The sequence below is a fragment of the Amblyraja radiata genome, chromosome 2 (assembly GCF_010909765.2).
Source record: "Amblyraja radiata isolate CabotCenter1 chromosome 2, sAmbRad1.1.pri, whole genome shotgun sequence".
Lineage (NCBI taxonomy): Eukaryota > Metazoa > Chordata > Chondrichthyes > Rajiformes > Rajidae > Amblyraja > Amblyraja radiata.
In genome coordinates, this window is record NC_045957.1 from 5,758,365 (window position 1) to 5,785,985 (window position 27,621).

The window sequence follows — 27,621 nt, forward strand, 5'->3', positions numbered from 1 at the left end:
ATTGGATACAAAATTGTTTTGAAGCTAGGAGATTTGATCTTCTAGATCCCTCTGTACATCAATGCTGTTAAGAATCTTGCCATTATCAAAATTGCCTTGAGGGTAGAGGGCGGTGGGAGAGGGTGGACTTTCAGACTGGAGGTCTGTAATAAGTTGTGTGCCACAGGTGATCGTTGCTGGGCCCTCTTTATTCTTATTTTTATAAATTATTTAGATTATATGTGCCAAATGTGGGCAGGTGGGACTAGTGTAGATGGGATGTTGGTCGGCATCAGCAAGTCGGGCTGATGGACCCGTTTCCATGTGTAAGACTCGAGATGTGAAGGTAAGTGGCATAATTAGGAAGTTCTGCAGATGATAGTCTGAAGAAGGGTCTCGACCCGAATCGTCACCCATTCCTTCTCTCCAAAGATGCTGCCCTGCCCCGCTGAGTTACTCCAGCTTTTTGTGTGTATCTTTGGTTTAAACCAGCATCTGCAGTTCGTTCCTTCACACTCTAACACTATATTGGAGAGTGACGAAGGTTATCTAAGATTACAGTGGGATCTTGATCAACTGTGATGGTGGGCGAGGAATGGCAGATGCAGTTTAGTTTAGTTTAGAGATACAGCATCGGCCAGGAACAGGGCTGCCAACTCTCATGCCTTGAGCGTGACACTCACGCATTTCAGCCAATTCTCACGCCCTCACGCTGAAGACAGAATTCTCACGCTGACAGGCTGTCTTCAGTCCCTGCACAGTTTGTCTCAAGTTTGCACCGAATGACAGCGATCTGCACGGATTGGGGAAGCGCGTCGGTCCCGGGCAGCGGGTGTCAGCGCTTTTGTGAGCCGTCTGCGAGCGCTGCGCTTCCGGCTGCTGCGGCAACCTCGCTCCCTCCCTCCTGCCTGCCTTCACTCACACGGCAGCGCCAGCACCGCCAATCCACGCTACACCGTGCCCGCCAGACTCCCCCATTGTTTGGCTGTGGAAAGAGGGAGGGGAGAAGGAAGAGAGAGAAGAGAGAGAGAGATAAAACAGGGATGGATGGAGGCAAAGAGAGACAGGGGGGGAATGTAGAAAGGGGATGAAGGAAGGAAGGAGAAAGGGGAGAAGGGAGAACCGATGAGAAAAAATCGGGAAGGGGAGGAAAAGAGGAGGTGAGGCAAGAGGGAGGGGAGGGTAGCTGGAGGTGGGGGGAATGAAAATGTGTGTGTGTGTGTGTGTATCCCTGTGTGTGTGTGTGTGTGTGTGTGTCTCCCTGTGTGTGTGTGTGTGTGTGTGTGTCTCCCTGTGTGCGTGTCTGTGTGTGTGTGTCTCCGTGTGTGTGTCTTCCTTTGTGTATGTGTCTCCCTGTGTGTGTGTGTGTGTGTCTCCCTGTGTGTGTGTGTCTCCCTGTGTGTGTGTGTGTCTCCCTGTGTGTGTGTGAGTGTGTGTGTGTGTCCCTGTGTGTGTGTGTGTCCCTGTGTGTGTGTGTCTGAGTCTCCCTGTGTGTGTGTGTGTGTCTTCCTGTGTGTGTGTCTCCCTGTGTGTGTGTCTCTGTGTGTGTGTGTCTCCCTGTGTGTGTGTGTGTGTCCCTGTGTGTGTGTATCCCTGTGTGTGTGTGTCTGTGTCTCCCTGTGTGTGTGTGTATCCCTGTATGTGTGTGTGTGTCTCCCCATGTGTGTGTGTGTCTCCCTGTGTGTATGTGTGTGTATCCCTGTGTGTGTGTGTGTGTCTCCCTGTGTGTGTGTGTGTCTGTCTCCCTGTGTGTGTCTGTCTCCCTGTGTGTGTGTGTCTGTCTCTGTGTGTGTGTGTCTGTCTCCCTGTGTGTGTGTGTGTGTGTCTGTCTCCCTGTGTGTGTGTGCGTCTTCCTTTGTGTATGTGTCTCCCTGTGTGTGTGTGTGTGTGTGTGTGTGTGTGTCTCCATGTGTGTGTGTGTCTCCCTGTGTGTGTGTGGGTGTGTGGCTCCCTGTGTGTGTGTGTGTATGTGTGTGTCTCCCTGTGTGTGTGTGTGTGTGTCCCTGTGTGTGTGTGTGTCCCTGTGTGTGTGTGTCTGAGTCTCCCTGTGTGTGTGTGTGTGTATCCCTGTATGTGTGTGTCTCCCTGTGTGTGTGTCTCCCTGTGTGTGTGTCTCCGTGTGTGTGTGTCTCTGTGTGTGTGTGTCTCCCTGTGTGTCCCTGTGTGTGTGTGGCCCTGTGTGTGTGTGTCTGTGTCTCCCTGTGTGTGTGTGTGTGTCTCCCCGTGTGTGTGTGTGTGTCTCCCTGTGTGTATGTGTGTGTATCCCTGTGTGTGTGTGTGTGTCTCCCTGTGTGTGTGTGTGTCTGTCTCCCTGTGTGTGTCTGTCTCCCTGTGTGTGTGTGTGTGTCTGTCTGTCTGTCTGTGTGTGTGTGTGTGTGTGTCTGTCTCCCTGTGTGTGTGTGTGTGTGTGTGTGTCTGTTTCCCTGTGTGTGTGTGCGTCTTCCTTTGTGTATGTGTCTTCCTGTGCGTCTGTTGTCACATCCTGGCCTTAGACAGGGCTGCCAACTCTCACGCTTTGAGCTTTAAGCGCTTTGAGCGTGAGAGTCACGCATTTCAGCCAATTCTCACGCTGATGACAGAATTCTCACGCTGTCTTCAGTCCCTGCACAGTTTGTCTTTTTGCGCCATATCACAACAATCTGTGCAGTCTGTGGAAGCGCGTCAGTTGGCGGCTGTGAGTGACGTCGCATTTCTTCTCTTCTCTTCTTTCTTGGTTGGATGTGCAGCCGCCGACAACATGAAGCAGCCGGAGATAAAACTAACCAGGTGAATCGGTTGTAAAACGTGGGGAGGACCACAATGAGGCCAAACATCTAGGGCAGGGTTCAGCAACCTACGGCACATGGGCCATAACCCAAAAAACCTGAACACCCTCCTCCCATCCACCCCCCCCCCCCCCCCCCCCCCCCCCACCCGGTCGCAACGCTCCCTCGCAATTTCTCACTCTCAACTCTCACCCAATGTTGGCAGCCTTGATACTGACCTTGGGTGCTGTCTGTACGAAGTTTGTACGTTCTCCCTGTGACCATATGTGTTTTCTCCAGGTGCTCCGGTTTCCACCCACACACCAAAGACGTGCAGGTTTGTAGGTTAATTGGCTTCTGTAAATTGTCTGTAGAGAGTAGGATAGTGACAATAGGTGCAGGAGTAGGCCATTTGGCCCTTCGAGCCAGCATCGCCATTCAATGTGATCATGGCTGATCATCCACAATCAGTGCCCCGTTCCTGCCTTCTCTCCATGTCGCTATCCGTAAGAGCTCTATCTAACTCCCTCTTGAAAGCATCGACAGAACCAGCCTCCACCGCTCTCTGAGGCAGAGAATTCTAGCCTCACAACCCTCTGTTTTTCCTCATCTCTGTTCTAAATGGCTTACCCCTTATTCTTAAACTATGGCCCCTGGTTCTGGACTCCCCCAAGTGCTAGTGTACGGGGTGATCACTGGTCGGCGCCGACTCGCTGGGCCAAAGGGCTTGTTTCTACGCTGTACTGTATCTCTAACCCTGAGATGAAAAGTAAAGCCACTATCGCTTCTGCTTCCACGACCCCCGACAGCGAGTTCCAGGCACTTGCCCCACACATCTCATTTAAACTTTCCCACTCTAACCTAAGAGCTATGCCCTCTGGTGTTGGCCATTTCCACACTGGTGAAAAAAATGTTCTGACTGTCTCCCCCAAAGATACTAGAGGAGCAAGATAGACCGCTCCACTAGTATCTTTGCTCTACCCTATCTGTGCCTCTGAGCGATGATGTGTGTGGGGGCCGGCGGTCGAGGATGGGACCGCCGAGAGAACAAAGGGGGACCATTTGAAACATTTGTAAGTGGCGACTCTGCATACTCCTGTTTGCAGGGCAAATAATCTCACTGTGTCACGTGATCATAAAGTAGCATTCATTCATTCGTGGGCAGCGCTGTGATCGGTCTTCCAGCCACCGGGGGCGCTGTAGTCGGTCCTCCAGGCAGTGGTCGGTCCTCCAGCCGCAGGGCGGCGCTGTGCTCGGTCCTCCAGCCGCCGGGGGCGCTGTGGTCGGTCCTCCAGGCGCAGGCGGCGCTGTGGTCGGTCCTCCGGGCCAGAGCCGCCCCCTCGCGCTGCGCCGCCCGCGGCGGTGACGCCACAATCCGCAGAGGGGCGGAGCTGTGCGCAGGCGCGGCCTCCCCAGGACATGGCAACGGCCGGTCGCCATGGAGTCTCCGCGCTGACCTTCCCGGAGCCGAGTCTCAGCCGCGGCTGGAGAGCAGGCAAGGTGCGGGCGGCCCCGGGACAGGGCAGGGCAGGGCAGGCGGGGGCACTCACTGCGCCCGGGCTGCCCGCGGGGCCCGGCAGGGGGCAGGAAGGGAGGGAGGTGCAGGGCGACAGACCTGGGCTGGAGGAGAGGCCTAGGCAGGGCTTGGGGATCTGAAGCGGCCAGTAGCCCCCACCTCCCACCCCAGGGTGACAGAGGCCCCCCCACCCCAGGGTGACAGAGTCCCCCCCCACCCAAGGGTGACAGATCCCCACCCCAGGGTGACAGAGGCCCCCCCCACCCCAGGGTGACAAAGGCCCCCCCCACCCCAGGGTGACAGATCCCCACCACATGGGGACAGAGGCCCCCCACCCCAGGGTGACAGAGGCCCCCCACCCCAGGGTGACAGATCCCCACCCCAGGGTGACAGATCCCCACCCCAGGGTGACAGAGGCCCCCCCACCCCAGGGTGACAGATCCCCACCCCAGGGTGACAGAGGGCCCCCCCCACCCCAGGGTGACAAAGGCCCCCCCACCCCAGGGTGACAGATCCCCACCACATGGGGACAGAGGCCCCCCACCCAGGGTGACAGAGGCCCCCCACCCCAGGGTGACAGAGGCCCCCCACCCCAGGGTGACAGAGGCCCCCCACCCCAAGGTGACAGAGGCCCCCCACCCCAGGGTGACAGAGGCCCCCACCCCAGGGTGACAGATCCCCACCCCAGGGTGACAGAGGCCCCCCCACCCCAGGGTGACATCCCCACCACATGGTGACAGAAGCCCCCCCACCCCAGGGTGACAGAGGCCCCCCCCACCCCAGGGTGACAGAGGCCCCCCACCCCAGGGTGACAGATCCCCACCCCAGGGTGACAGAGGCCCCCTCACCCCAGGGTGACAGAGGCTCCCCACCCCAGGGTGACAGAGGCCCCCCACCCCAGGGTGACAGATCCCCACCCCAGCGTGACAGATCCCCACCCCAGGGTGACAGAGCCCCCCCCACCCCAGCGTGACAGATCCCCACCCCAGCGTGACAGAGGCTCTCAATGCCCCGTGTGAGAGAGACCCTTGACTGAGGGAGGGTGGGTGGGTCCCAGAGGGAGGAGGGGAATGTGGAGGTAGAGGGAGTCCAGCTGGTAAGGGGTCCTCCCCAGTGTGAGGGGGTGGGTTCTTCCCAGTATGAGGGGGGGTCCTATGGATAAGGGGGTGGGAGGAAGCTGTGGATGACCTGGTGTGAAGGAGGTTCCTCGGGTGAAGGGTGTGGGGGTCCCTAGGAACATGGGAGTGGAAGGAAGGAGTGGGTTTTCCCGTGTGAAGGAGGTGGGTAATGGGAGGCCCTGGGTCTTGGGAGGGGAGCTGAAACTGGGATGAGGAGAGCCCTCTGGGATGATGAAACGAGGACAATCCCAGGAGGAGGTTGGTTGGAGGTGGGGGGGGGGGGGGGGGGTACAGGGGAGCCAGTCTACAGCCACCTCCTGACTGTAGGGTGGAGTTCAGGCAGGTGTGGAAATGGTCACAGATCCACTCTGACATGAATTAAGCAAAATTGGTGAGTGGTCAGAAATGGATCAGAGTTGATAAAGGATGATGGCTGCAATTGAGAAATCTAGAGACAGCAGGAAACACTGCCCGGACAGTTTATGGTTGAACCAGTTAACTTTGCAAATAGAATTACACGAGTAGTTAAAGGAAATAAGGAGAGACATAAGACTGCTGATACTAGGAATGTTACTAAATTTTGAGATTTTAAAAATCAAGCCTGTAATTTATCCCATCAGATAAAGCATAAAAAAACCCTTTAATATTTACCTAATTCATTTTCATATCTTGAGTATTAAAGTTATGGTCATTTTCACACTAGGAAATTAGCATCTTGTTCCCTCTTGTTTTGTATTGACTTAACTCAAAAGCTGTGATCGAGGACAAGCCTTGTCACAAGTGCCGTTTTACACAGACACACATACAGATCGGTCATGGCTGCCGCCACAATCCGATCTGTATGTACTGTGAGAGTCAGATATTTAGCATGAAAATAGTGATCACGGATAGACAATTACACAATACAGTCCTGATGAAGAGTCTCAACCTAAAACAACAACTAGCCAATTCCCTCCTCGGGAACTGGAAGACTGACCCTCCGAGTTCCTCCAACAGCTTTTGTGAGTGGAAATAAAAAGAAATGATTCCTCCAGCACACCTGTCACAACTTCAGAATACCCCACTGTGCTTTATAGCCACAAATGTACTTTTGAGGTTTTGTCAAGACTGTAAAATAGGAAACAGCGTAGTTTTGTACACATCCAGTTTTTTTTTGTTCTTTGCAATCACAGCCTCACTGACATGGGTGCACAGACAACTGTGTTCAGCACCTCATCTGAAAGTTGGTCAGAAAGTGTTTCTCAAAGGATTTTGCACATTTAGGAGCATTCGTTGAGGATTCCTCTTTTTAGATAACCCTAAAACTGCAGCACTGCAAATAGCCAGAAACAGTTGATTTGAGATTTATAGTGACCATTGAGGAGGTAATGTTTTGACAAAAGATTACATGTTATCTTTTTAGTTGTTCACTGCACATTTGCCACAGTTTAAGAGCAGATATTGAATTGCTCCTTTAGTCAAAAGAGCTGTAATGTGCAATTATTGGTATTGATTTATTATTGTCACGTAAAGTGAGACAGAGTGGAAAGAACTTGTATGTGTGTTATCCAGTCAAATCAGAACATACATGAGTACACATGCAGATAAATGTGAGGGGTTGCATTTTGGGAAGTCAAACCAGTGCAGGACCTTCACAGTGAATGGTGGGGCAAAGGGGGGAGGGTGGGGTGTTGTAGAGCAGAAGGATTTAAAAGTACAGGTACATCGTTCCCTGAAAGTGGCATCACAGGTAGATAAGGTGGTGAAGAAGGCTTTTGGTACACTGGCCATCAGTCAGGGTGTTGAATATAGAAGTTTGCATGTTATATTACACTTTAGAGATACAGCATGGAAACAGGCCCTTCGGCCCTCCAAGTCTACACTGACCATCAATCACCCGTTCACATGAGTTGCATCCTATCCCACTCTCCCATCCATCCCCTACACACTAGAGGCAATTTACAGAGACCAATTAAACGGCGGACCCACACGTCTTTGGGATGTGGGAAGAAACCCACAGGCAGAACATGTAAAATCCACGCAGTCGACACCCGAGGTCAGGATTGAACTCGGGGCACTGGTGTGTGAGGCAGTAGGTCTACCAGTTGGACAAGGGTGTGGTGATGCCACATTTGGAGTACTGTATTCACTCTACTGTAGGAAGGGTATTATTAAGCTGGAAAGAGTTCAGGGGAGATTTACGAGGATATTCAATGGTGCTTTATTTGCCCCATGTGCAACTGCACAGTGAAATTATTTTTGCATGTTTACACATGCGGGTGCCGCCATGTTTTGGCACCATTTTCAAAGTCCGGTCCACCCATGCGTTCGGTCTACTGGTGCAGTTCCCGATCCTGGTAAGCCCCAGGCTCCTGCAAGGCCTTCCTCCGGCACCTTTGACTGGATTAGCCCCCCGCGATCTGACCTCCCCCTCCTTGTCTCGCCATATTTGTGAGCCAGGAGCACCCTCTGCAGCGGCTTTGAAGGCCCTGGAGGCAATACCCCGGTTCACCCTCCTACTGGCCATTGATCATCGCATACGACATATCCAGTGGCTCCTTCTCGGTACTGTGGTCTGCCGAGCCTTCAGGTCCTCAATGAAGGTTCCTGATTCCGCACTCGCGGAAACTCGGGAAGGCCTCCATCGCGCGAATGTTGCCCAGACCCCAGAGCCTGAGCTATAGGAAGAGATTGAACAGACTAGGACTTTATTTCTTGGAGCGCAGTGGACTAAGGGGTGTTGTTATAGAGGTGTATAAAATCATGAGGAGAGTTGATAGAGTGAATGCGCGGAGTCTTTTACCCAGGGCAGGGGAATTGAGAACCAGAGGACATAGGTTTAAGGTGAGAAGGGAAATATTTAATAGAAACCTGAGGGGCAACTTTTTTACACGGAGGGTGGTGGGTGTATGGAATGGGCTGCCAGAGGAGGTAATTGAATCAGGTACAATAACAACATTTAAAAGGCACTAGATACATATAGGAATGGTTTAGTGGGATGTGCGCCACAAATGGGCAAATGGGACTAGCTTTAGATGGGACATGTTGGTCGGTGTGGATGAGTCGGGCTGAAGAGCCTGGTTTCGTGCTCAAGTACTGGCCATAGACCAGTACTCCAGCAAAGATCAAAGTTGCGAGAGTTGAGAATATAGCGTTACAGCATTGCAATGTCATAGCTACGGAGATGCGTAGATTTTTTTTAAATCCATGGGCTGCAACAAGTTAGATTGGGAGATTGAGACAACATCCTTGGCTGATGAGAGATCCTTTCAAGAGATTATTAACAGCAGAGAAGCTGTTTCTGATTCTGATGGTATATGCTTTCAAGCTCTTTTATCTTCAGCCCGACAGGAGAGGAAATGACCTGGGTTAGAGAGGTCCTTGACTATGCTGGCTGCTTTCCTGAGCAGTGGGAAGCATAGATGAGGTTGATGGGGAGGGAAGACCGGTCTACGTGATAGTCTGGGCTCCACCTGTAAAGCCCCTGTCCCACTTTCACGACCTAATTCACGACCTCTGCCGAGTTTGCCCTTGACTCATACCCGCAGCATGGTCGTCACGAGGTCGTAGGTAGGTCGTGATGCTAGTCATAGGTACTCGTGGCATCAAGTAGGTCGGGGCGTTTTTCTAGCTGATGAAAAATGTTCACGAGTAAAAAAGGTGAATTAGGTGGTGAAAGTGGGACAGGCCCTTTACTCTGTAATTTCTTGTGGTCTTGGGCAGAGCTGTTGCCAAGCCAGGTTGCACAGCATAATTCCATGGTGCGTTTATAGAAATTGTTACGTCCAATTTCATTTCCAGCATTGTTTCATTGGGTAGTTGATCACAGTTCATTTGGGATCAGATACACTTGTATCATATCCCGTTGCCCTGTTCGAGATACAAAAAGTCAACAGAAGCAATTGTAAAAAAAATATGTTGTGTTTCCCCTTATGATAAAATCATGATGGGAATTATAAAATCATGAAGTAAATACAGTCTTTTACCCAGAGTAGGGGAATCAAGGACCAGGGGATAGATGTTTCAGGTGACGGGTCTGTTTCCCTGCTCTATGACTGCTCAATATGACTGTCTTTCTCCACCTTCCATCCCTTGCTGCAGCCATCCCTTGAGCGTGACACCATCCTGGTCTGGACTGTTTGTTCGGAAGGATGCATTCTCTGGTCTTCTTCTGTGCGCAGAAAGTGATCTCGGACCACGCCTCGACACGCAAAGCCCTGGACTACATCCCGCGCGAGATCTACCCGGTCCTGTTCAAAGCGGCCTTCCTGGACCTGCGGACACTGGTGCTGCGTGACGTGGTGCAGAGGTGGCCCTTCAGTGTCCTCAACTTCTCCACCATCCTGAAGAGGTGCAAACACTGCGACCGCGATGTCATCCGCGAGAAGCCCAACAAACAGTGCTTACAGGCAGTGATAATGGGAGTGAAGGACTATCTCATCAACGAGCTGCGGCAGAATCGAATCCCTAACACCAGGTACTTAGAGTCATAGAGTAATACAGTGTGGAAACAGGCCCTTCGGCCCAACTCGCCCACACCGGCCAACATGTCCCACTTGCCTGCACTTGGTCCATAACCCTCCAAACCAGTCCTATCCATGTACCCGTCCAACTGTTTCTTAAGCGATGGGATAGTCCCAGCCTCAACTACCATACACCCACCACCCTTTGTGTGAAAAAGTTACCCCTCAGATTCCTATTAAATCTTTTCCCCTTCACCTTGAACATATGTCCTCTGGTCCTCAATTCCCCTACTCTGGGCAATAAACTCTGTGCATCTACACGATCTATTCCTCTCATTATTTTGTATACCTCTATAAGATCTCCCCTCATCCTCCTACGCTCCATGGAATAGAGACCCAGCCAACTCAACCTCTCCCTATAGCTCACACCCTCTAGTCCTGGCAACATCCTCGTAAATCTTTTCTGAACCCTTTCAAGCTTGACAATATCTTTCCTATAACATGGTGCCCAGAACTGAACATAATACTCTAAATGCGGTCTCACCAACATCATATACAACTGCAACCTGACCTCCCAACTCCTATAGTCAATACTCTGACTGATGAAGGCCAAATAGCCAAAAGCCTTTTTGGTCACCTTATCTACCTGCGACTACACCTTCATGGAACCATGCACTTGTACTCCTAGATCCCTCTGCTCTACAACACTACCCAGAGGCCAATCATTTACTTGCTCAAACTCATTCACGGGATGTGGGCGTCACTGGCAAAACTGGTGTTTATTGCCCTGGACCAAAATACAAAGTGCTGGAGGCTCAGTGGGTCAGGCAGACCCTTCTTCAAACTGAGCAAAACATAAAGTGCTGGAGGTACTCAGGGGGATCAGGCAGCATCTTAGGAGGGAATGGTCAGGCAACGTTTTTTGGTCGGGACCCTTCTTCAGACTCAATAGACGACATTTTGGGTCGGGACTTTCTGGGAACTGTGTACTTGTACTCTTAGATCTCCCTGCTCTACAGAACTCCCCAAGGCTCTACCATTCACTGCAAAGGTACTGCCCTGGTTTGACCACAAAATGCAACATCTCACACTTTGATCTGATTTGTACTCGCGTATGGTATGATTTGAATGGATAACGCACATACAGTCCCGACCCAAATCGTCGCCTATCATTCTCTCCACAGATGCTGCCTGACCCCCTGAGTTCCTCCAGCACTTTGTGTTTTGCTCAAGATTCCAACATCTGCAGTTCCTTAGTGTCTCTCTAATTGCCCTGGAACTGAGTGGTTTGAACAAAACCAAATCAGAGAGGTTGAAGAGTTTACCACCAGCTAAGTTGGATGTCGGCTATAGAGTCAAACACCAGGAAAACATAGCCTTCTCCCCAACACGTCCATGCCGAATAGGATATCTATTTGAGCTAGTTTGTGTTTGGCCCATAAGCCTCGACACCTTTCCAAGCCATGTACATGTCTAACTGTGGCTGTACCTGCCTCCACAACGTCCCCCACCAGCCTCCGTGTGAAACAGTTGCCCCATAGGGCCTAATTTTAGATGCCTCTACCCAGGGGCGGAAAACCCGGGGGGCCAGAGGGGACACGCCCCCCCCCCCATGTTTTGTGAGGTGGGGGACATCCCCCCAAGTTTTTGTGATCCCGATTTTAAAATCTCCGTTTTTAGCGCTGGATTGAGCCTCCGAAGCCTCGCGTGTGTTCCCAATGGCCTGGCTCACTTCATTGATGCGTGAAGCTGCTAGAAAGTGGAATCACATCCTGTTCTGCTCTATGACTGTCGGGTGCCCTGCTGAGGAGTGGATGGGAGGGAAAAGAATGTGGGCCGCTTACAGCCTTGAAGTGGCTGATTACATCCCAACAGCAGCCCAGCTCTGATCATAAGGTCTTAAGGAATAGCAGTAGAATTAGGCCATTTGGCCTATCGTCTACTCCGCCATTCAATCATGGCTGATCTATCTCTTCCTCCTAACCCGATTCTCCTGCCTTCTCCCCATAACCTCCGACACCTGTACTAATCAAGAATCTATCTATCTCTGCCTTAAAAATATCTAGTGACTTGGCATCCACATCCTTCTGTGGCAAAGAATTCCACAGATTCACCACTTAAGATGTTGAGGGAGAATGCAGAATGGGATGTAATAAAATAGGAATTCTGACCTTGCCCTACCCCTCCCCCCCCCCCCGCCCCAAAAATAAATCCACGTGTTTTTAAAGTCTTGTTTCATGCTGATCTCTGGCAAATCAGAGTGCACTCTATCATTATCTATTTGGTCAGCGTGTGTCCATTCTTAGAAGTGGGTGCGGGAGATGGGTATAACGGAGGGAGCTCATGGTACGTTGCTGAGTTTAGGGGAGGAATTGCAGGCGGCAGGGAAAAGATAAGCTGGAATTGTTAACTGCATTTTTATTATTTTGCAGAAAATCAAAAGCATCAACATCTCAGGACAATTGCAAGCTTAGGTACAGCATATGTTCTTAAATTTGTACGAGAAAGAAATCTCAATGATCTATGTGTTTAAGAAGGAACTGCAGATGCTGGAAAATCGAAGGTACACGAAAATGCTGGAGAAACTCAGCGGGTGCAGCAGCATCTATGGAGCGAAGGAAATAGGCAACGTTTCAGCCCGAAACAGGAGTTTCGGCCCGAAATGTTGCCTATCTCCTTCGCTCCATAGGTGCTGCTGCACCCGCTGAGTTTCTCTAGCATTTTTGTGTACTCTCAATGATCTATGTCGACCTTGTCCCTACCTGTAGAGTTTTTGAGGAGATTTTTTGACTGGATACCCAATCTAATGGTCGTGTGCTGCTTGCGAGAGTCATTGGCCACTTTCTGTCTCCCAGTGGAAGGAGTCATAAACCCTCTAAATCCTCACTACAGCCTCAAGGGATATATCTAGGCTCTTCCCATCACCCCTGGATTCTCCAGAACAGCCCTGTGGGATAATAGCAGGCATTCCCGCAATGCCAAGACCTCCATTCAGTCCAGGTTAACCTACACACCCACACTTCCCAAAGCCACACGTCTTTGGGATGTGGGCGGAAGCCGGAGCATCCGGAGAAATCCCATGCGGTCACAGGGAATTCTTGCAAACGCCACGCTGACAGCATCTGAGGTCACGATTGAACCCGGGTCTCTGGCGCTGTGAGGCAGCAGCTCCACCAGTTTTGCCACTGTGTGCCACCCAGGTGAATAAACATGGGAATGATGTGCTGATTCGGTGGAACTAAGGGCCTGTTCATGTGGTTAATGTCTTTATGACCGCAGCCATTTGGAAGTTCGTGGAGCTACCTTTGCACACAGAAGTCTCCATACATTCCTGTGTGAGAGTGATTGCCTTCCCTCTATCCTGGGGGTGTCTCTGGGAGAATTCTGACTCCTTTAGCAGACTTGCTTGCAATGGGACGGTGTAATTGGCAGTTTCATGCCCAGTTAGTTTTCCTGACCACTTCAGTTTATGTCATTCATCCCTCACTGCAATCACACTCGACTTGAAGAATGGGATCTAAGAATGGAAAATGTGTCTTTGTTTGCTGAATTGTACATTGAACGGTGGCTGGTGTTTATGCCAGTGCAGAATTCTGTCTCCTGTTTTGCTGCTGTTGAAATGCATCCACTTCATCAGTGCAAAGGAGTGCGTTAAAAAGCTTGCAGCTCTTTGACACAAAAAGGAACAACAAGATTCTCCATTAAAATTACTGTGTGCAGCTTGATCCCTCTGGATGCTTTACAGTCAGTTATCATGGAAACAGTTATTTTGGCTCCTTGAATCCGTGGCAGCCATCAAGCCCCCATCTACACCAATCCCCCATATTCCTTTCAACCCCCCCCCACCTCCAAATGCAACCATTCCAGTGGCCAATTAACCTACATGTCTTTGAAATGTGGGAGGACACCAGGGATCCCAGGAGAAGCCCACATGACCACAGTGAGAACACACAAACTCCATTTAGACAGCGTTAGATGTCAGGATTGAATCTCTGGGTTGCTGGAGCTGTGCCATAAGATCATAAGTGGTAGGAGCTGAATTCGGCCCTTCAAGTCTACTCCGCTATTCAATCATAGCTGATCTGTCCCTCCTAACCCCATTCTTCTGCCTTCTCCCCATAACCCTAGATACCCGTACTAATCAAGAATATAGCTTAGCTTTAAATATATCCATTGATTTGGCATCTGCAGCCTTCTGTGGCAAAGAATTCCACAGATTCACCACCCTTGACTAAAGAAATTCTTTTTCATCTCCTTCCTAAAGGAATATCCTTTAATTCTGAGGCTATGACCTCTAGTCCTAAACTCTCCAACTAGGGATATGGGGAGAAGGCAGGCACGGGTTATTGATTGGGGACGATCAGCCATGATCACAATGAAGAGCCGAACGCAACCACTCCAGGCCTCCTCCTGCACCTATTTTCTATGTTTCTAATGGAAACACCCTCTCCACATCCACTCTCTCCAGGGCTTTCACTATTCGGTAAGTTTCAATGAGGTCCCCCCCTCATTCTTCTAAACTCCAGCGAGTTCAGGCCCAGTGCTGTCAAACTCTCATCATGTTAACCCACTCATTCCTGGAATCATCCTTGTAAACCTCCTCTGGGTCCTTTCCAGGGCCAGCACATCCTCTCTCAGATGTGGTGCCCACAGCTGCGGCAGCTCAATGTTCTTTCGGTCAGTGCTTCGTGCTTTTTGTGTACGTGTTGTTTTTTTGTCCTGTGTACTTTCTGTCGGGCGAACAACGTCTACGGCCAGCATGATCGTCTTAGGATTGGAGCTGGTCACGAGCGGAGTGTTACAGCCGAGTTTGTCCATTCACACAAGATCCCGGTGGACATAGCGAGGAGCCCCGGCTCTCCGTGGATTACCATCCCCGCGGGGAGGAGGCGTAGGCGGCGCAGAGAGAGAAGGCAAAAGCGAGGCTGCAGCACTAGCCAGGCTACAGAGGCAGCCACTCAAACCACTGCTTCCCAGCCTGTTTCTCACGAACGCCAGATCCCTCGCTAACAAGATGGATGAACTGAGGTTACAGACTGCAGCTAACAACGCCGTGAAGGACAGCTGTATCCTGTTGATCACGGAGACCTGGCTTCATTCATTCATTCCGGACTCTGCTATCGAGCTAGCAGGTTACACCACACAGCGTCATGACAGGACAAGAGACTCCGTAAGAGCAGAGGAGGAGGGCTCTGTGTGTACGTGAACAACAACTGGTGTACTAACACAGTGATTGTGGACAGTCACTGCTCCCCGGACCTGGAGCATGTGACTGTTAAATGCAGGCCCATTTATCTCCCTGGAGAGTTTACTGTCGGCATGATAACTGCTGTATACATACCACCGGATGCTAATGCTAACTCGGCTATCGGACATATGTATGGTAGCACTAGCAGCCAGCAGAGCACATATCCTGACGCTGTTCACATCATAGCAGGGGACTTTAATCATGCGGACTTGAAGGCAATGCTCCCCAAATTCTATCAGCATGTTAAATGTGCTACAAGAGGAGCTAACACACTGGACAAGGTCTACTCCAACATCAAGCTGGGCTACAGGGCTAGACCACTACCACACCTGGGCCAGTCTGACCATATGTCCCTGCTTTTAATTCCTGCATATGCCCCCCTCAGGAAAACTGCTCCTACCATCACAAAGACCATCACAACTTGGCCTGATGGTGCCTCTCAGCAGCTGCAGGACTGCTTCGACTGGACCAACTGGGATGTGTTTGAACACCAGGACCTGGAGGTGTTCACAGACAGTGTACTATGTTACATTAAAAGCTGCATGGACACTGTCACAGTGGACAAACGCATCCGGGTCTACCCCAACCAGAAACCCTGGATGACCCGGGAGGTCCAGCGGCTGTTAAAAGACAGGAACACCGCTTTTAGGTCTGGCGATAGGGCTTTATACAGCACGGCCCGAGCTAACCTGAAGAGAGGCATCAGAGAGGCCAAATCAGACTACAGGAGGAGGATAGAGGACCACCTGGACAGTAATAACAGCAGGCAGGTGTGGCAGGGGATCCAGTATCTCACCAACTACAAGACCAACCTTGAAGCTGCTGAAGGTGACGCCTCGTTGGCAGAGGAGCTGAACCTCTTCTTTGCTCGCTTTGAAGTGGAGCCACCCGAGACAGCCACATCACACCACATGGTCCACAGCAGCTTAACCCTCAAGATAGAGGAGCATGAGGTGAGGCGCACGCTGCGGGCCATCAATCCGAGGAAGGCTGCTGGACCCGACGGCGTCTCTGGTCGCGTGCTGAAGGACTGCGCAGACCAGCTGGCTGGAGTCTGTACGAGGATTTTCAACCAGTCTCTGGCCCAGTCCACTGTCCCACCCTGTCTGAAGTCCTCCACCATAGTCCCCTTGCCCAAAAAAACCCACATCTCCAGCCTCAATGACTACCGGCCAGTCGCACTCACACCAGTGGTGATGAAGTGCTTTGAAAAACTGGTCCGGGGTCACATCACATCACTCCTGTCCCGAAGCTTTGACCCCCACCAGTTTGCGTACAGAGCGAATAGATCCACAGAGGACGCTGTAGCCACAGCCCTCCATGCTGCACTGTCCCACCTGGAGCAGCGGGGGAGCTACATGCGGATGCTCTTTGTGGACTACAGCTCTGCTTTTAACACCATCCTTCCCCACAAACTGGTGGACAAACTGGGGGACCTGGGACTTCCACACTCCACCTGCAAGTGGATAAATAGCTTCCTGTCGGGTCGCAGCCAGAGAGTCAGAGTGGGCCATCACACATCCACGGCCCTCAGCCTCAGTACCGGCTCTCCACAGGGCTGCGTGCTGAGCCCCCTGCTTTACACCATCTACACATATGACTGCACCCCCGCCCACCACAGTAACACCATTGTCAAATTCGCGGATGACACCACGGTGGTGGGGCTCATCTCTGGGGGGGATGAGTACGCCTACAGGGATGAGGTGGAGCAGCTGACAGTATGGTGTGGAGAGAATAACCTGCTCCTCAACACCTCAAAGACCAAGGAGCTCATAATAGACTACAGGAAGAAGAAAACGGGCATTACACCATTAATCATCAGAGGGGACTGTGTGGAGAGGGTGGCGGATTTCCGCTTCCTGGGAATCCACATTGAGGAGGACCTGACATGGAACGTGAACACCTCTGCGCTGCTGAAAAAGGTCCAGCAGAGACTGCACTTCCTGAGGGTGCTCAGGAAGAACAACATCACTCAGAGACTGCTGCTGCCCTTTTATCGGTGCTCCATAGAGAGCATCCTAACATACTGTGTATGCGTGTGGTACACCAGCTGCACAGCGGCTAAGAGGAAAGCGCTCCAGAGGGCTATTGACAACGCCCAGAAGATTGTCGGCTGCCCTCTCCTCACCTTGGAGGACCTACACAGTTCCCACTGTCTCAAGAAATCCCAGAACATTATAAAGGACATTTCCCACCCCGGACACTCCCTGTTTGAACTGTTGCCGTCAGGCAGACGGTACAGATCAATGAGGACAAGGACAAACAGACTCAAAAACAGTTTTTATCCCACAGCAATAACTACACTTAATATAGCCACCAAATGAGCACAGGTGTGCTACATACGGATTGTGCAATCGACAGAAGAATGTATGGTTGTGTGTTTATACTTGTTTTTTTCATATTATTTATTTTAGTTGTTTATTTCAGATATTCTCTTTTACGTATCGTTAGCTTTAGATAATGTGTGAATGGTGCACTGACTGGTTGGCATTTTTAATTTTGTTGTACATGTTTACATGTTATAATGACAATAAAGAACCCATCCTATCCTATCCTAAATTGCTTACAATACTCCAAATGTGACCTGACCAGCGCCCTATAGAGCCTCACAAAGCGTAATGCAATAAGCCTGCTGGTAGAATTATTAGCTAGATTTGTAGTTATGGCGATGTGGCATGCTTGTTGTCCAACACCAGGGTAGTAAGACATTGCAACTGCGATCCCTCATTTTTGATCTCAACTGCTCTTCTGAGAGTGGAAGGGAGAATCAGAGGGTGACACCCCAACACACTGCTATTTGGCACAAACATTGTGGGTCAAAGGGCCCGTTCCTGTGCTGTACCGTTCAATGTTCCTTGCCTTCAAAACTGAGCGGAACTGGTAGAGCACCCTTTTACCAGCTGTCACCATCAGTACGCCAATGGTATAAGGGATAGGGAGACTTCGGAAAGCAAAAAAACCCAACTAATATAACTGGGGAAGAGAGACACCCCCACTACTTTTCTCCATCGTATTTTATTGCTGTTTAGGTTTCAAACTCGTGGGACTGTTTTTATGAATTAATACAATTGCAAGAGTATCTATTGAAAAAAGAATTATTAAACAGGTTATTTAATTGGGAGGTTCAAGTCCATTCAATTGAAGATCGACACAAAAAGCTGGAGTAAATCAGCGGGACAGGCAGCATCTCTGGAGAGAAGGAATGGGTGATGTATCTTCAGACTCGACCCAAAACGTCACCCATTCCTTCTCTCCAGAGATGCTGCCTGTCCCGCTGAGTTACTCCAGCTTTTTGTGTCTACCTTCGGTTTAAACCAGCATCTGCAGTTCTTTCCTACACATTACTATCAGGTGGGTGTGCAGATAAGGGATGTCATCTTAAAGATTTTTCAATATTCTATTTTAAGTTTCTCTATTTATTCACTTAACCTATATCCCCCCCCCCCTGAAATCTGTGTGCATCCTCTCATAGCCCATGCTGCCATGTAGTTTTGTTCTATCCAGAAAATGTGGGTATAATGCATACGCTATTCATTTTTAGATCACAGATGTAGATTGAAAACACATAGGGCCCCTGCACCAATCCCCAGTGTGGCGCATTTGGGAGAGCCATTGTTTTACCGGGTTTTACCGAGACCAGGGTTCAATCATAACCTTGGGTGCTGTCTCTGTGGTGTTTTTACACGTTCTCCCTGCGTGGGTTCTCTCCGGGTGCTCCGGTTTCCTCCCACTTGGTAAATTGGCCTCTGAAAAAGGGCTCTAGTGTGCAAGAAGTGGATGAGAAAGTGGGATAACATAGAACTAATGTGAATGGGTGATCAATGGTCAGTGTGGACTGGTGGGCCGAAGGGCCTGGTTCCAGGCTGTATCTTTCAATTCAATTCAGTGGCGGACTGGCCAGGGTGTCAGCTTGCCCGATGGCAAGTGGCCCCCTATATCAAGTGGGCCCCTGATGAAGTGGGCCCCCTTTGTCTCCTGGCAACCAATATTTTTAGACCCAGCCCGCCACTGTTTATGCTGTAATCTGGATTTTTCACCAATCCATGCTGAGTCTAAAAAACAGCACCTTGTGAAGAAGGGTTTCGGCCCGAAACGTTGCCTATTTCCTTAGCTGCATAGATGCTGTCTCATTCGCTGAGTTTCTCCAGCATTTCTGCCCACCTTGGGCAGATGCTAGCCATTTGTTTCATTTCTTTGACATTTTCCTTATTTGGTGAAAACAAACAGAGGTATGGACCTGCTAAATCAAACATGACATTACTGTGCACTAATACTCTGCATGCTTGTTTTTGGAGTCCAGCTTTAAGGAGATTATCCAAGTAGATATATTGGGGACAGGTTGTGCAGCATACCATCTGTTACAAATTATTATGAAGGAAATAAGTAGTTGAGTTTCAATAAATCACGAGGATGCAGCTAGAAGAGATTACGTTTATATTTAATCACTATAAGGATTAATGTCTTTCACTGTAAATTGCTTATGAATATAGTACTGGCATTCTGTAGTTGAATTAGTTTTGTTTAGAGCAGGGGTCGGCAACCTTGTTCTGCATAGGGGCCAGGACCCATGTCTGTGAGCGGATGGCGGGCCACATCTATCACCATAGTTAATAAATGGAGGTAATAATAATACATACTAACTAAATTAGTAATTAGTAATAATACATACTAATATTACATATTAGTAATAATACATACTAACTAATGTGACACTTGGTGTTGTTTTTCGCATTAGTTTTCACATGTTTTACAATTAGTTTTCTGCAGTTCCCAGATCCCTCGCGTCCCCGTACTGGCTGCAGTTCCCAGGTCACCTGCGTGCCCCGTGATTGGCTGTAACGCACAGGTCGCCTGCATGCCCTAGGATTGGCTGTAGCTCCCAAGTCGCCTGCGAGCCCCGGGTCTAGCTGCAGTTCCCAGGTTGCCTGCGAGCCCCAGGACTGGCTGCAGCAGTTCCCAGGTCGCCTGCGAGCCCCAGGACTGGCTGCAGCAGTTCCCAGGTCGCGAAAACGAATTGGGAAAAAAAACCGCCTGCGGGGTCGGATGATTTTGGGTTACTTGGCGGATCTGGACCGTGGGCCGTAGGTTGCCGACCCCTGGTTTAGAGATACAGCGTGGAAACAGTCTTATATTGATTTACAAACATTATTGGTGGTGAATCTCCACTGAACTCAGGCACAGTTGCAGTGAAGAAATGAAATAATGCAAAATTTAATTATAATTTGCACTAGAACAAGCTATGATTTTAATTGTAATGTGGACCATTTTATATAGGAGCTTTGCAGCTTCAGAGAACAGAAGTTATTTTAAAGTTCTGATAAACAGAAGGACAAATTATGCAGCACAGTGGCGCAGCACTAGAGACCTGGATTTAATCCTGACTACAGGTGCTGTCTACGGTGGTGCTTGCACCATCTCCCTGTGACCGCATGGGTTTTCTCCGGCTTTCCTCCCACATTGCAAAGACATGTGGGTTTGATAAAGGAATACAAAACCCAGAGAGGGGTATATAGTGAGAATCTCTTAAATACCATGTTTTTCTGATCTTGAGACTGTTTTCATTTATACTGTCACTAACCCTTTTATTCCATTGGATTCAATTCTGCCTCTTGTGTGGAATCTTTTAGAAACATATAAAATTATAAAAGGACTGGACAAGCTAGTTGCAGGAAACATGTTCCCAATGTTGGGCGAGTCCAGAACCAGGGGCCACAGTCTCAGAATAAAGGGGAGGCCATTTAAGACTGAGGTGAGAAAAAACTTTTTCACCCAGTGGAATTCCCTGCCACAGAGGGCAGTGGAGGCCAAATCACTAGATGGATTTAAGAGAGAGTTAGATAGAGCTCTAGGGGCTGGTGGAATCAAGGGATATGGGGAGAAGGCAGGCACGGGTTATTGATTGGGGACGATCAGCCATGATCACAATAAATGGCCTCCTCCTGCACCTAGTTTCTATGTTTCTATGTATTCAAGTGCTTTCTGGAAATGTAGAGACTTTATCTACTGCATTCTCTTCAGATTTTCCAGTCGCCCCCTTAACACATTGCCTTTCACATGTTTGTGCTGGTGATCCATTATTATGTTGAAACTCCCACCTGCTATTAACTATTATTTCTCCTTGATTATCATTTCTGAAAGCTTCCCCACTATCTCGCCGAAGTACCACTCACTCTGCACTTTTATTCAATAAAGAGCCACAATTACCTGTTTCATTACCTGCGCTCGTTCCGCCATGGCCTGCTGGATCTCTTGGTTTCTGATCATTTTAACTCTGTTTCTCATTCCCACACTGACCTTTCTGGCCTCGGCCGCCTCCATTGCCAGAATGAGGCCACACACTAACTGGAGGAACAGCACCTCGTATTCTGCTTGGGTAGCTGACACCGCAACGGTATTAACATTGACCTCAAATTTTAGTTAACATGCGTACAAACAACTTTTTCCCCTCCACTTCCACCTGAACTAGCAGCCACTTCTCCTCTTTCTGCTTCTTCCACCTATATTCCTTCCTCTGGCTTCACAATTCGCACTTCTGTCCAATTCTCATACCTTTTGATTTTTCATCAATGGCTTTTGTCCAACCATCTGTCTATGAACCCCCCCACCACCCCTCACTAGTATCCACCTATCACTGGCCAGGCTTTGTCCTGCCCCTCCTTTCTCCCCCCTCCTATAATCAGTCTGAAAAGGATCCCGACCCAAAACACCACCTATTGATGTCCAGAGATGCTGCCTGACCCGTTGAGTTACTCCAGCACTTTGTCTTTTTTGTTGTTGTAAACCAGCATCTGCAGTTCCTTAGAACTGCTTTAGAAGCTTTAGCACAAAACATAATGTTTTGCGATATCCCCTCATAGACTGTATGACTAATTAGCTGGTCGAATTGTTAACAGCGAGGCCGTTTGAAGCGTAAATATGTCTCATGGTTTCCATCCTTCACCCACAGGAAGCATCGACCACTCCGTGTTGTGGATCTAACGGGACTGCAAGATGATGGAGACAGGCAAGATGCAGACACCATAGGCCAATGGTCCCGTACTGTGGCCTTGGCGAAAGCCTGCATTGAAATCTCACGGACTAGCAGGAGGGATGAGTACAATTCATCGAAGCGGAGGAAGGGCAAGAACGGGAGTCCTTTGGAAGGAGCATTCGAAAGCCAGTTGAGTGTGGAGATCCACGCCAATCTCTTTGTCACGAGTAACTCTTACGGGACAGTAAAGGACGCGCTACTAGTGGGAAAAAGCTCCCCCCTGTGCCTGAAATGCCGGGACCTTCGCGCGGAAGAGCTATCTGCCAAAAAAACCATCAGTATCCTGGAGCTCTTGGACGCGGTGGTTCTCAGGAAGCTTGAGCTCCGCTACAACAACCTCGGTCTCAGCGGCCTCAGCTCAGTGTTCCCTTACCTGCCCACGTTCGAGAACCTGATCAGCCTGAAGCTCCCCTACAGTAACATCGACGTAAGGCACATGACCTCCGAGATGGAGGAGTCCTTCCAAAGTATGGTGTCCGTGTTCAGACACTTGCCTAACGTGAAGGAGTTAAACCTGGCATCATCCCGACTATCTGGAAGGATCCGGGAACTGCTGAGGTAAGTGTTTGATGTCATTTTCCCCCCATTGGACCTGATGATCAAAGGCTTAAGAATGCAAGTATCAGAAATGATTCAGTGGGACAGTGCTGGAGTAAGGCCCCTGTCCCACTTACGTGTCCTTGTCACGCTAATTACGCGACCTCATCGTCACGTTGAGGCGCGACGGTCGCGCGCGTCATCATGTGCCCGCACAGCCGTCTGGAGCGCGTGACGTCATTTGAAGATGGACACAAAATGCAGGAGTAACTCAGCGGGACCGGCAGCATCTCTGGAGAGAAGCAATGAGTGGTGTTTCGGGTCGAGACCCTTCTTCTGTCTGAAAGAATGGTCTTGACCCGAAATGTCACCCATTCCTTCTCTCCAGATATGCTGCCGGTCCCGCTGAGTTACTCCTGAATTTTGTGTCTATCTTCAATTTTCTTGGCCCCGCTCTGGGAGTAGGAGTGGGGGCAGATCCGGACCGCAACGGCCATGAGCCCCAGGCCGAGTTTGACGATCGTTTGCCTGCTTCTGCTACTGTTGGAGGTGAGGCGTTGCATCGCGCCAGGGTCTTGGGCCTGTCCCACTTTGGCCGTCAGATACCGCGCACAACTCCATACCCCTCCGCGCTTCTCAGTGGGACCAGCCCCGCGCGGCCACACGATGCCCATGAGCATCAACGCGATGACAAGGTCGCGTAATTTGCGTGCCAAGGACACGAAAGTGGGACAGGGCCTTTACTCAGCAGGTCAGGCGGCATCTCTGGAGAATAGTTCAATGGTACTTTATTTTCTCATGTCCCGAAGTACAGAGAAATTCGTTCTTGCTCCCATTGAAAGTATTGTATGAAGGCGGTGGCAATCTCAATTGTAAATTATATTATAGAGCTCTCTTAACAGAGCTACTACAGCCTTTAATTTGGTAAATAACAAGTAGAATACGTTCTTGTAGATGGGAGCCAGTAACAAGTATCAAAATACACAATTGGTCTAGTAGCATTGAGGTTTAGATTCATAGAGCTTCATCAGAATCCATGCTGAGGATAGTTGGACATGGTGGCGCAGCGGTAGAGGTGCTGCCTTACAGCGCCAGAGACTCGGGTTCAATCCTGACTACGGGTACGTCTGTACAGAGTTTGTACGTTCTCCCCGTGACCTGCGTGGGTGTACTCCGGGATCTCCAGTTTCCTCCCACACTCCAAAGAGGTACAGGTTTGTAGGCTAATTGGCTTGGTATAAGTGTAAATTGTCCCTGTGTGTAGGTTAGTGTTCATGTGCGAGGATGGCTAGTCGGTGCGGACTTGGGCTGAAAGGCCTGATTCCGCGCATTATCTCAGACCTAATGTTTAATGTTGTTAAATATACTGAGGAACAGTGTAAAACTTTTGTTTGCGTGCTATCCAATTAAATCAGATAATACTATAAAAAACACAAAGTGCTGGAGGAACTTAGCGAGTCAGGCAGCATCCCTGGAGAGCATGGTGAGGTGATCTATTAATGTTCTCCAGGGATGCTGCCTGATCTACTGAGTTACTCCAGCACTTTGGGTCTCTTTTTTTGAAAACCACATCTGTAGTTCTTTGTTTCTACGGATAATACGGTACTATATTATACAGTACAATACTGTACAATCAAGACAAACACCTTGTGTAACAGGAGAAAAATCTAATGGCGGCAATGTTGGAGAATCAGGAGCGAGCAGCAGTCTGATAACACAGCAGAAGCTATTTCTTAGTCTGTTGCTCTATTACTGAATGTGTCCCCTTCAGATACATTAAGATGTTGCACAATGTGCAAAATGTACAATGTGTATATGTAATGTTTTACAATGGGTGGCATGGTGGCGCAGCGGTAGAGTTACTGCCTTACAGCGCTTACAGCACCTGAGACCTGGGTTCGATCCTGGCTACGGGTGCTTGTCTGTATGGAGTTTGTACGTTCTCCCCATGACTGCGTGGGTTTTCTCCGAGATCTTCGGTTTCCTCCCACACCCCAAAGACGTTCAGGTTAGTTGGCTTGGTATAACTATAAGTGTGGATTGTCCCTAGTACGTGTAGGATAGTGTCAATGTACAGAGATTGCTGGTTAGTGCGGACTCTGTGGGCCAAAGGGCCTGTTTCTGCGATGTATCTCTAGACTAAGCTAAACTAAAGTACTTCAGAGAAATGTTGAGAAAAAATTGAGCTTCATAAGATACTGGACCTGATGATCAACGTCTAAAGCATGCAAGTATCAGAGATTAGTCTGAGTGGTACACAGTGCTGGAGTAACTCAGGAGGGTCAGGCAGCATCTCTGGGGAAAGGTTCAATGGTACTTTATTCTCACATGTCCTGAAGTACAGTGAAATTATGTTTTACATGCAGTTGAGTAAAAGGATTACTATACATAAGCACAATCCTAGATTAAGTGTACAGGAATAGAACACTGAGATAGTTTTTAAGAGTCGCTTTGCTTTGGCACCATTTTAAAATCCAAGCTGTTATAGGTGCAGAGTTCTAAACCTAGCCGTAAGGTCTGGTGGCAAAGGTTACTGGGAGTAGGCAGGAGAATGGGCTTGAGAGGGAAAAATAGATCAGCCATGATTGAATGGCGGAGCAGACTTGATGGGCCGAATGGCCTAGTTCGGCTGCTATGTCCTATGGTTTTATGGAGAGGCTGAGTCTTTACTCCTGTGACTTACAGTATGAACTTATGAAAGCTTTTTTTTGTGCTGTGTGACTATGACTAATTGTTTTTATGAAACATATATATGATTTGGTTCAAACAGTGTTTTGCAGAAGCCATTGGAAAGCTTGGAGCTCCCATACTGCTACCTTCTTCCAGCAGATGCAACCTACCTGGCCAACAGCCATCACGCCCCCTTCCTGAGGAAGCTGGATTTGAGTGGTAACAACCTGTCCGACGTCCTCCTCAACCCCTTCTGCCAGATTCTGCAGCAGGCCTCCACCTCGCTGGTGTACCTGGACATCATGGAGTGCAGGGTGATGGACCGACAGCTCACCTCGTTCCTCCCCGCTCTGAAGCTGTGCTCTCAGCTCCAGTACCTGAGCTGCTTCTGCAACCCCATCTCCAGCCAGGGCCTCAAGTCCCTGCTTCACACCGCCGTGCAGTTGCCATCTCTCAAAATTGTCGTGCACCCTATCCCGGTTGACTGCTACGAAGAAGGACTGCCCTGGCCCCCTTCCACCTACGACCTTATCGACTACAGTATCGACCAGCAGAAGCTCAGTCGGGTTGATGCAGAGCTGAACGAGATCCGCTTAAAGGCAGTGAGAACCGATATTGTCACCACGGTTGAGCTTTACAATGACTTCTCACTTGACATGTTGCAGTTGTACTGAAGCAAACTCTCCATTTTTAACAACGAGGACAACTTGTATTAAACGCGTTTGAGACACATGCAATTTACATGAATGTTTATATATTCACAAATGTCAAATAGAGATTAATTTTGTTGACACCTCTCCAAGGAAGCAGCAAGGATGAACCAATTTATTTGATGCCTTCCTCAGCTTAGTCTGTACATACAGGGTGTGCCAAGCTTAAGGGAGTGTAGAAACAAGGAACTGCAGATGCTGGTTTACAAAGAAAGGCACAGAGTGCTGGAGTAACTCAGTGTAGCTTCTATACCTACTCAAAGTCCAACCGATAGCCATTACTCCTCGGTGATATGGTGGAGACATAGCTTATGTACTGGCCGCATTCACAGATAGCATAGAGCAAAAAACGAACCCTCCAGTCATTGTCTCTTGATTAATTAGTCTTTATTGTAGTTCAAAACAAAGAAGTACTTCATAACTTGTCCCTCTTATTAATTGTTTCTGCTTCAGACAGTACGGTTGTGACCGTGCGGTCGTTACTGTGGTAAAAAACTGTTGTTCTCACCATCCCTCAAGGTGAAACTAACTCCCAATCTATGAGTCTGTGCTAGTCTCCCCCGAATTAGATACATCCCTCTACGTATCAAATCCCACCTACAAGCGTACATACAGATAAGAACTAGAAATATTAGACATGGCTATAATATACTGACTTAAGCTTAAATGGCTTACACAGTGGGTCAGGCAGCATCTCTGGAGAACATGAATAGGTGACGTTTCGGGTCGGGACCCTTCTCCAGATATTGCAGGGGGAGGGGGCCAGAAAGCTGGAAGAGAGGTGGGGTAGGACAAAGTGTGGCATTTAAAGGTGAATACATGTAATAGGGGGGATTTGATTGTAAGATGGTTGGACGAAGGCCAGAGATGAAAGACAGAAGGTGTGAAACAAAAGGATTGAACAGTTGCGAATTGTGAAGCCAGAGGAAGGAATAAAAGTGGAAGGGGGGGGAGACATAAGTGCAAGCCTAGGTGGGGCACAGGGAAGGAGTGAGAGGAGTGGGTTTGTAGTTACTTAAAATTGGAGAATTCAATTCAAGGAAGTTCTGTTTATCATTCCCCTTTGAAAGTTCATTAGTAGGTTTGGTTCAAATGCGAGGTGCTAGTTACAGCAGGAGGTATCCTATCGAAGTCCAAAGGAGAGTATTGAGTTGCTCCGTAGATTGGGAAATGGAGGAATATCTGTAAAATTGAATTTATATTGAGGAGCTGATTGAACAAGAATTACACTGGTTTCTGCCATCTAAAATGAAAGTGGATGTGATAAGTTTATGTTTCCAGTGTTCTGCCCCACCACTATGTCAATTTTCCGCAGAAAACCCAAACAATTTATGGACTTGAGTAAGTAAATAGCGCTAAAATTCACAAATGTATGTGAAGCTTGGAGAATTAACTTAATGTGTCCCAAATCAGTTTAGCTATCTACAACAATAACCGCAGAGCTGTTACCTATAATCTGATCTTCACCTTGCTAGGTGAACAGAGGGATGCTCCATGACACAAAATGCTGGAGTAACTCAGCAGGACAGGCAGCATCTCTGGAGAGAAGGAATGGGTGACATTTCAGACTGAAGAAGGATCTCGACCCGAAACGTCACCCATTCCTCGTCTCCAGAGATGCTGCCTG

General features: G+C 49.2%; 1 protein-coding gene across 4 annotated transcripts; it reads left to right on the plus strand.

Annotated features, from left to right (window-relative positions):
* The first annotated feature begins 4,083 nt into the window (after positions 1–4,083).
* Positions 4,084–27,248, plus strand: LOC116985919 (leucine-rich repeat-containing protein 14-like). Of its 4 annotated transcripts, none has more exons than XM_033041053.1 (5): positions 4,084–4,218; positions 9,438–9,813; positions 12,232–12,273; positions 21,994–22,635; positions 25,385–27,248. In XM_033041053.1, the coding sequence occupies exons 2-5, from the start codon at positions 9,488–9,490 to the stop codon at positions 25,956–25,958; spliced, it is 1,584 nt and encodes a 527-aa protein (XP_032896944.1). In that variant the 5' UTR covers positions 4,084–4,218; positions 9,438–9,487; the 3' UTR covers positions 25,959–27,248. The 4 variants fall into 4 exon arrangements, with proteins under 4 accessions (XP_032896944.1, XP_032896938.1, XP_032896960.1 ...); XM_033041047.1 differs by having other exon boundaries at positions 4,090–4,223; XM_033041061.1 differs by lacking the exon at positions 4,084–4,218 and adding an exon at positions 5,668–5,748.
* Positions 27,249–27,621: the final 373 nt, after the last annotated feature.